This window comes from Struthio camelus, chromosome 5 (genome assembly GCF_040807025.1).
Source record: "Struthio camelus isolate bStrCam1 chromosome 5, bStrCam1.hap1, whole genome shotgun sequence".
In the NCBI taxonomy this organism is placed as follows: Eukaryota; Metazoa; Chordata; class Aves; order Struthioniformes; family Struthionidae; genus Struthio; species Struthio camelus.
Genome location: NC_090946.1, coordinates 33,547,351 through 33,560,047, shown reverse-complemented (window position 1 = coordinate 33,560,047; position 12,697 = coordinate 33,547,351). Strand labels below are relative to the sequence as shown.

Here is a 12,697-nt window from a genome sequence, read left to right as displayed (position 1 = left end):
TTTTTTCTCCACAACTGCCCATGTATTCTTCTAATCTCCTGCAGGTTTTTGCATTCCTTCAACCTGAAAAAAATACACAAAAAAAATTGCAGTTTTGGTACTGTCTTCAAACCAATGCAGAGAGTATTTTTTCAGAGCAATAGCTTCCCCTGTTAAGATAAGTAAGCTGCCTTAACACCGTATGAGTGTGTGTGTGTTATTTTGGGTGTACAGTTGTATTTTTGCACTGATACCTGCTAATATGCTAGAATGTGTCTCTCCTACTGCGTAGGGTGTCAATACTCTACAGAGGCAGGTTTTCAGGACTCCAGTTCTTTTATGCTGTTCTGGATGTTTGAGAGTAATAATTCTCTTCATTGTTGTTTTGTTGCAGAATGAAAATGAACGTTTGCAAACTCAGCTCACCCAGTTACGTAACCAACAAACACGAGATGCCGAAAAGCATCAAATTTTAATCTCTGGTTTGAATGAGCAGCTTAAAGGGTAAAAAAAAAAAAAGTTTCTTTACAACTCCATACAGGATTAGCTTTCTTTGCTTTAAGATTAAACATCTAATGAGCTAGAGGGAGTATAATCTATTAGCTTGAAAATTAGTTACTTGATTCCTGCTTCTGTTTATAGTCATATTATTTTTGGAAGTTTAAATATAAAGTGTATAAATAATTAATTTTTTAGGAACATAGTTTGGGGTTAATAAGCCTGGAAAGCTTAAAGCAAGCTTTTTTTTTCAACACAAAATTTAATTATCAGTGGTCTAAATACATATTTTCTTGTTAGATTAAATGACAGAAATAGCTTTCTTGAAACTTCTCTTGGGGAAAGAGAACAAAAACTGTTGAGCACAGCTGAAAAACTAGAACAAATTGATACTTTGAGGAAGCTGCTTCAGGAAAAGGATCTCCTGAACAAAGAGCTTGGTGAAAAGTTGGTGCATACTGAACAAAAGGTAAGTTAAAATTATTCTTAGATAGTATTTAACTTACTTGTGCTCCGGCAGTAATATTGCTGTTTTCCCTGTCTGAAGGCTTTCACTCTTTTGTTTCAAAACAGTTTTATTTACTACATCTAACTGCTTTACTTTAAGTTGCATGTAAAGATTTCTGACACCCAACACAGAGCTCTATCTGTGTTGCTTTGGACAATTAAATATTTTTTGTTTTACACAGAAGTGTTTGCATTCTGTTGGGCCAATGAGGGATTAATTTCAAGGTATAAACTCCAGTGTTGTGTAAGCTCAGTATTATAACTTGTAACACATTTTTAATGTAATTTTATATATTTTGTCACATTGACTGTATTTTTTAATACTAAGCTCAGTGAAGTCTTAAAGAAATGCAGTGCGTACGAAGTGGAGAACGTTGAGCAGAAAACAACCATCAGTGACCTAACAGAAAAAGTTGCTGCTCTGAAGGAAAAGGTAATGCATTGAACTGAAGAGGAAAAATAATATATTCTGCTTTTGACATGTGCCATTTAAATATCAGCAAAAAGCATCGTTAGTTGCTAAAAATTTCATACGCTAACCTTTTTTAACGCTAAAACAATCCTGAAATACCATGTTATTATCTCATGGCAATACAGTTACTCAGGTAATTTTTTCGGGGATTAAGTGAGAGAGATTTATTAGTTTAGATAGTAATTCTACATGGGGAGCGTAACTTCCTTTCTCCCTCTAATATACATCTGAAGTATTCTTGTAAAATTGTTTTCTTACGTTTAGACTTTGAAACAAGAAGGCATGGTAGAATTGATGCAGCTGGATCTGGACCAGACAAATGAAGAGCTTGACAAATTGAATACAAACCATTTGGAGGAAAGATCTCAACTTATTCAAGACCTCCAGAGACGTGAAAGAGAAATTGATAATCTTAAAGAGGCACTGGCAGAAAAAGAAAGGGAGATGTCTGTCCTGTCTTTGAATATGACAGAATATTCTGAGCAGGTTATCATCCTGAAGTGTCAAGTACAATGCAAAGAGGAAGAAATACGAGGGATGGAAGAAGCTTTATTAAAGGCTGAAAGGGAAACTCACTTGCTCAAAGAAGTACAAACAGCTGATGTAAGAGACACAAGCGTAAAGATATCTGTCCTTTCTGAGCAGAGCAATACAATGGGACTGGAGCTGGAAAGAGTTAGAATTGAGAATGAAGCTAAAACCAAAGAAAATGAGGAATTAATAAAACAAATCAGTGAGAACACCATTACTATTAAGGATCTCCGTTCTGAAATCAAGGCCAACAACGTCACATACCATAACAAGCTTCTGGAGTGCGAGTCACAGATTACTTTGCTGAAAGAACAAATTAGTAAGTCATCTGAAAAGCTACAGCAAACTGAGAATAAACAAAGAAAAGAAGCTGAATATTTGAAAACTCAGCTTGAGGAAAATAATTCTCTGAAGGAAAAATGGAACAGTTTACTTAAAGAGAAAGAGAGTAAGGAACAGGCACTTGAAAATGAGTTAAAAACAATTAAAGATTCATATAACAAGCTAGTTCTGGAAGATGCTAGAAAAGATGAAGAATTGGCTACATTATCTAGGCAACTTACAGAACATACCGAACATCAGAAGACAATTAAAAAAGATTTACAAGAGAAACAAGAGATCATTATTTCATTAGAGCAAAAGCTTGGGTTTTTGGAGCAGGAAAATGAAGAAGCTAAATTTAAATTAATTGGAGATCTGAAAGCCAAAGAGGTATGTTGCAAAGAACTTAAAAACCAATTAAGTGAAACACACAAACAAATTAACAAGCTGGAAATGGAGACACAAGAAAAAGCTGCAGCTAATAAGCAGTTACAGGCAGATCTTGAGGGGAAAGAAGTAAAATTGGCAGAGCAAAAAAAAGCAAATGAAGATCTGAAAAGAAGTGTAAATACAGTGGAAAAAGAGAAGCAACGGCTAATTAGTGAAAATGAGAGCTTGTCCAAACTACTGGATATAAGAGAGCGTGAATTGTTAGAGAAAATCCAGGCTGTGGCAGAAACAGAGAGTAAGTTATCTGTTAGCACTGCTGAGTACCAAAAAACTCTTTCAGTGCTAAGTTGTGATAAAGACACACTGGTGAAAGAGATTGAACAACTTTCAATACTTGCAAAGCAAAAAGAGAATTCAGTTGCAGAACAGCTGCAGAAGAAAACAAAGGAGTGTAATATGCTAGCCGATCAGTTGCTTGAAAGTAAGGAACAGGCACAACAGTTGCATGAACAAATGCAATCACTCCTCATTCAGCTGAAGGATACTAGAGACAAAGAAGTTAATAAAGAAGAAATGTTAAATAGTAAGTTATCTGAATGCAGTACCTTAATGCAAGAGCTCAGCCGGAGTGAGGAAAAGAATCTACTACTGGAGAAACAAATTCAAAGTGTGACTTTGGACTTTGAAGCTAAGAACAGGTCTCTAGAAGAAAAAATCTTTCAGAATGATTCGTTACATAAGGAAATGGAAGAGAGTAAACTTTATATTTTAGAGTTGCAGAATGAAATGAAAAGTCTTAAAGATCAAAAAACAAAGTTGTCTCAATGCATAGAAGAAAGAGACTTGACTGTAAAAAGTCAAGGCTCAGAACTTGAGACGTTTCGTAAGCAAGTTTCTGAAAAAATAGAAGAAAGTACAATGTTAAAAAATCAGTTACAGTTACTAAGCAAAGAGGTGGATGTACTTAAGTATGAAAAGGAGGACCTTTCAAGTTTATTGAGTGAGAAGTCACGTGAATGTGAAGTTATTCAGTCACAGCTGGTACAGCAGCAGTCTGAAATTATTTCAGCAAGGCAGCAAGTGCATACAACAGCTCTAGAAAATGAAAAAATGAAAGTAGACATTGAAACGGTTAATGCTACGATAATGAAAAAGTCAGATGAAATAGCTGCTTTAACTTCACACTTGTCCCAACAAAGTCATAATATTTTAGCTTTGAAGGACGAAATTGATGGCCTAATAATTGAAAAAGAAAAGTTAAAAACCATCCTTGAAGAAAAAGAAGCTCTCCTTTCTCTAAAGCAGGTTTTGGTTCAGCAAATGAAAGACAGTAAAATGGCAGGAGAAGTGCAGCATTTGCAAATTGTTTCAGATATGCAAAAGCAAATACAAGCCCTGGGTTTTGAAACGAGTCAGCTTAGACAAGCAATGCAGGAGAAGGAAAACGAATTTCAGAAGCAAGCCCAAGAATTAAAGTTATTTAAGGATAAATCTGAAGAGTCGGATGTACTTAGGGTTCAACTGTCTGAGAATATGGAGGTTATTTCTGACCTTCAGTATCAGCTTCGAAATGTGACAGAAAAAACAGCCCAGTTGAATGATTCAATCATGCAAAAGGATGAATCTTTAAAACAAAAGTTAGATGAATATGTCAGTTTGAAAGCACACCTTTCTGAAATACAGGAATCTTCTGTTATGCAGCAGAAACAGTTAGAGCTTTTAACCTCTGAAGCAGAACAATTAAAAGAGCTTGTTTCAGAAAAAGAGTTGACTGTCAGTAATATTTCGTTACTCAGTGAGAAGTTAAAGATGCAACTTCAAGAAAAAGAGAATGAATGTGAAGTGTTAAAGAGACAGGTTGTGGAGCTAGAGGAAGTGAAAGTGAATCTACAAAACGAAATACAAGATCAGAAAAGTGTAGTAACCGAGATCAGCCAGTCCTTATTAGAAAAGGAGTCTTCTCTTATGGAAAATAAAAATCTTCTCAAAATTCTGAATGAGAAAGCAAGCAAAGATGAAGAGAAAATAAATTCATTTTCTCAGCTTCAGAGTCAGATACATGAGCTAACCCGAGAACTACAAAAATCAAAAGAACTAGTCCATGAGAAAGAAGATGCCTTTTCATCTCTTCAGGAAAAAATTGCAGCCCAGTATGAACTAAAAACTGAATTTAATGCAGCTCTTAGTGAAAAAGAAGAGGTTATTACTGGACTACTTAATTCTTTAAAAGAAAAAGATACCAGTATACAGTTGGCAGATGGCAACATTGGTATGCTTTCTAGGGAGATTGAGGTTCTCAGAGAAGAACTGGAGAAAAGTGGTGCAGCCATGAAAAACCTTACTAAGGAATTTCAGGAAAAGAATGAAAACTTTGAGGTTAATCAGAAGAAAATTGATTCTTTGACAGTTGAACTTGATTATGTAAAAAATGAGCACCAAAAATCACTAGACCAAATAGCTACCTGGAAACAAGATTCACAGCAAAAAGAATTAGCTGTGGAGTCTCTGCACGTGAAATGCACTGAACAGGCTGAAAATATAGAACGTTTAGAGTTAGAGTTGAACAACGTAAATGCTAAGTTATCTCAAGAACGCCATGACAATGCGCTTCTAATAGCTAGCTTGCAGCACCAGTTAGAGTCTTTAGAGAAAGAAAAAAATCTGTTCCAAGAAGATGCTGACAAACTGACAACTGAAAACAAACAACTCGTTGCATTGCAAGACCATTTGCAAAAGAAATTGGAAGAGCTCCAAGAAATTAATGAAAAACTAGAAACGAGTGAGAGTTATTCAAGGATGCAGATAGATGCTGTCAAACTGCAGATGAAGACAGAAAAAGAGAAGTTACAGATGCAGGTTAGTGTGAAGGGTGAAGAACTCTCTGAATTAGAACGTAAAGTTGAAACTCTAGAACAAAATCTGCTTGAGTCAGAAAACAAATGGGTGACAGATCTTGATAGGGCAGCTCTACGAAATAGTAGTCTTACTGAGCAATTGAGCAGTTTAGAAAGTGAAATGAAATCAAAGGATAGTAAAATTGAGTCTTTACAGCAAGAGCTGGATCTTATAAAAAAGGAATTAACTCAAAGCTTATCTGCATTATTTAGTAGTAGGCTTTTATGTACAGAAAGGAATGAACAGGCTTCAGATTCCACACTGCAGCTAACTGATACTAAAGTTCAGCTGGAAAATTTCTCCACCCTAATAGCCACTATTTTGAGCAAAGAAACAGAAGGAGAAAAATTGCAACTCGTTCTTTTAGAAAAACAGAAAGAAATGGATGTCATAAAAAATGAATTAAAAAGTATGCAGTCACTTGAAAAACACAAGGATTTGCTGCAGCATGATATTGAAAAGATCAAGTGTACCTACAAATCTGAAATTGAATGTCTGTCAAAAGAAGTAGTCACTGTTAAGGAAACATTGTGTAAACAACAGTCTCTTTTGCAAGAAAGAGAAGACTCGTTTGCAGAAATGAATAAGCAGGTTGAATTTCTCCAGGAGAAGATAAATAAATCAGAAGAAACAGTTAGAACCAGCCAAGAAAAATTAAATGTTGCAGGTAAAAAAGTAGCAAGTCTCCAGGAAGAAATGAGAAAAAAAGACCAACTCGTAGAAAACTTAACTTCCCAGGTAAATCAGCAAAAGGATTTAATTTCTGCTCTAAGTCAGCAAGTGAAAGAAAAGGACCGTTCTGTTACGGAGGTCATGGAATCATTGTCTAATGAAATGCAGAAATTTTCTGAAGAGAGAAATATACTGAATGCCAAATTGCATGATCTTGAAGCTGTTCGTAATAGGTCGGTAGAAGAACTAAATCGGGTGTTGCAGGAACTTGAGCATAGTAAGAAAGAGCTGGAGCATAGTCAGGTTACGTTAAGCAACAGAGAAGCTGTGTTTAAAGATTTAATGAATGAAAAAGAGGAGATGCAGTTTAATCTTGAGAAAATTGGCAAGGAAAAAGAGAACCTGAAAAAGAAACTTCAAGCAGCTTTGATAATAAGAAAAGATCTAATGCAGAAAGTTGGAAAACTAGAAAAGAGTGGACAGGAAGAAATAGAAAAAGAGCAAAAAAAAACAGAGGAGTTGTTGAAGAAGGTTAATGAATTAACAGATAAGCTAAAATTTGCTGAAGTGCAAAATCAAGATCTTGAGTTTCACCTTGGAACTCTGAAGCAACAACTTTTAGAAAAAGATGACAAAATAAGTAATTTGAATGAAATTTTGACTGCAAAAGCCTCTTATTTGGAGGAACTTCAGGATAATGCTGCCAAACTAAGAGACGTCATTGCTGAAAAACAAAACATATGTGAGCAGAACCTCAAATCTTTAGAGGAAAAGGACTGTATGCTTGCTCATATGCAATCTATACTTGATGAAAGAGCAAGTGCATATGAAGAGGAACGTTGTGAACTTTTCTTGGCTCTTGAAAACGCTAAGTCTGAGATGATAAAGAAGGAAGAGTTGTTAAAAAATTCTAGCGCTGAAGAGGCTGATGTAAGTGCCAGGGACAGGAAGAAGTCTCTGGACCACAGCAATGACATTAATGTAATGAATCAATTAGAAAAAGAAGTCTTACAGAGAGAACTTTTGGTCAGCCAAGAAGATTTAAAAAAAATTCAGAAAGAAAGGGAAGAGCACACTACACTTGCAGCAGATTTTGAGGAACAAAAGAAACAGCTTGAGCATCTCAAACAGGAGCATAAAGCACTCTGGAACGTTCTTCAAAGGAAACGTAAAGAATTTGACTTTAATCAGCTACAAATGTGTCCTCTAGAGAAAGAGTTGGCTTCATGTAAGGCAGTGCTGGAAGAAGAGGAAACCGACCTGAGGAATTTGGAATCAAACAAACCAAGAAGTAAGGTTCAGGATGTATCCTTAAAAGAGTCAGAAAACTTAATAATTTTAATGGCAAGTAAAGATACTGAGTTAGAAGAACTAAGACGTAATTATGCAAAACTTCAGGAAGAAGCAGAAGTGTTAAAGAAAGAGTTGAGAATGGTATCGTTTCAGTTTGGTGACAGAAGAGAAGAAATGGTCAACTTCAACTCTGTGAGACAGCAGGAGCAGTACCAGAAGCAGCAACATACAGGCAGCCTGTTGGAGGAGATAAGTCATCTACAGAAAAAGCTGAAAACATGTGAAACTGAAGCTATAGACGTTAGGACAGTACTTGAACATGTGGATAATGAAAAAGAAGCACTTATTAAAAAGCATGAAGAGGATTACAGGATGAGCCAGGAGAAACTGGAAAGGCTGAGAAGGGAAGCTAAGAAGGAGGTTGCAGAAAAGAATGAGGAAATAGAGGCGTTGCGTTGTTCGTTTGTGGATTTCAAAGATAAGCTTGATCAGGAAAAGGAAGTATTGAAAGAAGCTATAAAGGAAAGCCAAGAAGAAGCCCACCATTACAAAACAGCCTTTGAAAAAATGAAGAGTGAGAAAGAGGAAATTATCAGCCATTTAGAAAAGTCCAATTTGGAGCTGATTAACGTGAAAAGGGAGGTAAAACATTTCAGTGAAGAAAACGAGAAACTTTCGATGGAGCTACGGATGCTACATGAAAAGGCTGAGATGAGCAGTCCTATGATATCATGCAAAGAATTTAAGGAAGAAAATGATACCGAAAAGGAATCGGGACAGTTTTGTTCAGAAATTAATTTGCTTCAAGGAAAGTTACAGGATAAAGGCACCTATTTTCAGCTCTCTGAGAATGATTGCTCCGGAAAAATTAAACCCGAAGAAGCAACAGAACGTGAAATCCAGAAACAAATGCAAACGGTTGAAGAGCCGCTGGTAAAACCTGCAAGCGTGAATGACTCTAAACTACGAGAGCAAAGAACTACCGTAGAAGAGAAGTCCAGAGAGCGCCTTCAGAGAAAGTTGCAAGCAGCTTTAATATCACGTAAGGAAGCCCTGAGAGAAAACAGATGTCTAAAAGACCAGATTGATAAACTGCTTTTGGAAAGAGAAGAACTGATGAACAAGACAGGTACGCTTGAACACTTGGTGTCAGAGCTTGGTAGAGAAAAAGAAAGTTCAAATGCTGTTTCTCCGTTGTATGAAGAGGAGAGCCTTGTTTCTGAAAATGCCAGACTTTTGACTGAAAATGAAAACCTAACTGCTGCATGTGAAAGCCTTAAATCTACCATGGAGACGATAGTTCAGGAAAAAGAGGCCTTTTCTTTCCAACTAAATACTTTAAAAGATTCTCAGACAGTTGAATTAACAGGATGGAAGGCTAAACATAGTGAATTAAAGCAAGAGTATGAATCACTTCTTCAGGCTTATGAGAATATAAGTAGTAAAATAGCAGACATGAGGCAAGTTATTGACCTCGCTAGAAAAGAGAAGCAAGAGGCTATTCAGAGACTCAGAGAAGGAGAATCTGAGAAGGAGACACTTAAGGAGCATTTTCAGAAGCTCGTTGATGAAAATGAAGTTATGAAGAACCAACTGAAACAAGTCAGCGAATCCAAAAAACTGGAAGTTGATGAATTACAGAGTAAAGCAAAAAGGCAGATACGTGAGCAAGAGGCAAGGATGGAGGAACATCAGGATCATCTTCATGAACTCACTCATCAGAATCGTCAACTAATGGAGGAAAATGAGCAGCTGAAACAAGCTTCTGAAAATTTGAAGCAGGCTTTAGAGAAAATTCAGAGTGAAAATGACATCCTTCGTAATGACATCACTGAAACTAAGGCAACTTTGGGAGACCTCCAAGATCAGATGGAGTTGTACCAAAATGATATGCAATCTAAAATCAGTGATGCATTATATGAGAATGAATCATTAGTAAAAGACATTAATAAGTTAAAGGATAAGCTTTCTGAAAAAGAGCAAGATGTGCTTGTGCTAGAACAAGGAAGAAAACTAATTTCAGAAAAATTAAAAGAAACGGAAAAATCTTTGGATCATAAAAATAATTGTTTCACAAAGCTAGACATAGACTGTAAAAGTCTTACACAGGAAATTGTTAGTCTGAATGAAAAAGTTAAGATTTTAGAGGATGATAAATGTCTGTTACAGGAGGAATTAGAAAATGTACAAGAAAGTTCTTACAAAGTAAAGAATGAGAGAGAATTTCTTGAGACAGAATTGCTAAACCATGTTAAAAAAGTTGATTATCTTACTGATAGAATGAAATCAGCCCAGGTGCAGAATAACTTGCTGTTACAGCAGCTGGAAGAATTAAAGGCAGAAAAATGTAACGTGATTAGAGAAAAAGAAGAACAGCAGTTGCATCTTGTAAAAGCGTTTGAGGAGAAAGTAAAATGTGCTCAGAGGGACAACAGTGGAACTAAAACCAAAACAAAAGAATTACAAGAACTCTTAAAGGAAAAACAGCAGGAAATCAACCATTTGCAAAAAGATTCTGTAAAGTTCCAGGAGCTGATCCTGGACTTGGAAAGATCTGTGAAACTATCACAGTCAAAAAGTGAAAAATTTGAAAAGGACTTATGTAATACCTCAGAAAAGCTTGCCAAATCAAATGAAGAAATATATCATCTCAATGAAAAGCTTTCTTCGCAGATGAACTTGTTGGATAAGTCAAAGAATGAACTGGATAGGCTTACAGCTGAGAATCTAAATTGGAGAAAAGAACTTAAGAAGAAAGAAGACCAACTACAAATCCAAAAGAGAGAATATGAGAGAGACTTGGAACGTAATCTTCAGCAATTAAAATCAGTTCACAAAAGAGAATGGTTGAACCTAGAGGAAAGACACAGCACCCTTCAGCGAGAAAAAGATAGGGCAATTAGTGAGATTCGTGAATTGCAAGAGGAAGTAAGCAGTAAGGACTCACAAAACAAGAAACTTCGAGCAGATTTGAATGCAACTTTGGCCCGATTAGCTGCTTTTACAAAGTGTATGTCTTCTCTTCAAAATGACCGGGACAGGGTAATCTGTGAAGTGAAAACCTGGGAAACACAGTTCAAGGAGGCCATTCAAAGTAAAGAGAAACAGCTAGAAGACAGTAATAAAAAAATACTGTCTTTACAAGATGAATTGAAAGACAAAATGGCTGAAATTCAAGAACTGAGGATCAAATGTTCTGCGGCAGAGGAAACAAAGGACAAACTGTATTTAAGGCAAAAATCTCTTGATACACAGCGCTATGAAGAGCTCTGCCGAATAAAGGAAGAAAATGTGGTTTTTCTCAACAGGCAGCAAGAGTTGGAGAGAGTTCTTCAGTCAAAAGAAGCGGCTTTGCAGGCACTCCTTAAAGAAAATAATTCTCTTAATCACCTCATAGAGAACAGTGACCGTGCAGGAAAAGAGATAGAGGCACTGGAAAGTAATTTTATTAGGAAGGAACAAGAATTGCAGCAACTTCTAGCTGAAAAGGAGAAAACTCATGCTGAACTGGAAAAGCAAATTGCCGTTTCTGAGCAAATGAAAATAATGTTAAATAATAAAGATAAAGAAATTTCCCTACTCATTTCTTCAAAAGGTGATGAAATTTCTGACTATCTGATTCATGTACAGACTCAACATAGAAAACAGATTAAAGAATTCGAACTTCAGTTACAGTCCTTGCAGATCGAGAGACAAAAATCTGAGGAATCCTGTCAGAGGATGGAAAGTGAACTGAGAAGTCTCCAGATGAAAGCAGACAAAGCAGGTCAAGATAAGGCTGCAATTGCCAGTGAAATAGATGCCTTTAAAAAATCAATGTCATCTCTTCAGAATGACAGGGATGACCTTTTTTCTAAATACAAAGAGCTGGAACATCTTCACCAAAATGTTTTAAATCAGAGGGACAGTCTCATAATTGGCAATGAAAATGAAAACAGCGCTCTGAAACAAGAATTAAGGATGCTCCTCAATCAGATAGATGATCTTCATTCTGAAAATGCAATGTTAAGTGCACAGCTAATAAAGTATAGGGAAGATCTGAACCAAGTTTTGTCTTTGAAAGATCATCAGCTGAAAGACTCACTTAAGCAAAAAATGGATTCTATTAAAAACCTTGAGCAAGAAAAATACAGTCTTCAAAAACAAATAAAAGAAATGCTACTGACCAATAAACTGCAGGAGGATACTGCTGTATCTTTGGAACATGAGAATAAAAAATTAGTTTCTAAAGTAAATGCCTTAGAATCTTTAATTGCATCATTAAACAAAGAGAAACTTGTTTCTGACTCTGGAGAGAAACTGCTAGCTCGTGACAGTTTTCAGAAAAAAGAATGTGTATCCGATGAACAATGTGAAGAAAAACTTCAGAAGAGGATTCAGGAAGTCCAGAAATCAGTCGGCAACAATAATAACGGCGCAGATGAGAAATACAGTAAGACCATTTCGACCTGTGAACGCAGACCTGAAGCTGATGCTTCTGCAGAGAAGATGATATTAGAAGTTCAATTTCAGAATACAGAACTAAGATCCCAAAATGAAGCCTTTGGGAAAGCAATGACTGCTCTGCAAAATGATAGAGATAGGATAATAGAGGACTTCAAGGTACTTCAGAGTAAATATGCATCTGAACTCAAGTCTGAAATAAAGAAAGGAGATGAACTTAAAGCTGAATTGGACAACTTTAAATTGCAGCTCATCAGTGTGCTCAAAGAAAATGCTCATCTAAATCAGGTGCTTTTTGATGCTGCAGATAAGGTCACACTCGATCAAATTGCTGAAGAAGTTGGAAATCTGTGTAAGACATTAGCCAGCTGTGAGTTGGAGATTAGCAGGCTGTCATCTGAGCATGGGAATTGTGTTCAGCAGATTGAAGCGTTTTCCAAGGCCATGGCCAGTCTTCAGGATGACCGAGACAAATTGCTGCAGGAACTCAGCAAACAGAAGGTAGCTTCTGAAACTAAACAGGGCACGGCTTCATTTGCCATTGCTTGCAACAGCATCAATGAGATAAATTCTCTTGAAAGCACTTTGGATACACCTCAGATCGATAGGGGAGGATTGGTAAGTTTTAATTAGTTACATTGCTTTGTAGTTTGCTTGGGTATTTTTTGTAACGATGCAGAGAATACTCAGAGACAT

The 12,697-nt window shown here is 36.3% G+C and overlaps 1 protein-coding gene across 6 annotated transcripts in view; it reads left to right on the top strand.

Moving 5' to 3' along the window:
• The window catches only part of LOC104152863 (golgin subfamily B member 1-like), a 46,562-nt gene that overhangs the window by 22,932 nt on the left and 10,933 nt on the right, over positions 1-12,697 (top strand). For all 6 annotated transcript variants that reach the window (XM_068945432.1, XM_068945431.1, XM_068945430.1 and 3 more), the window contains 4 exons: positions 374-483; positions 778-946; positions 1,313-1,417; positions 1,721-12,619. In XM_068945432.1, the coding sequence (XP_068801533.1) occupies positions 374-483; positions 778-946; positions 1,313-1,417; positions 1,721-12,619 (11,283 nt within the window). The remainder of the gene's footprint in view (positions 1-373; positions 484-777; positions 947-1,312; positions 1,418-1,720; positions 12,620-12,697) is intronic.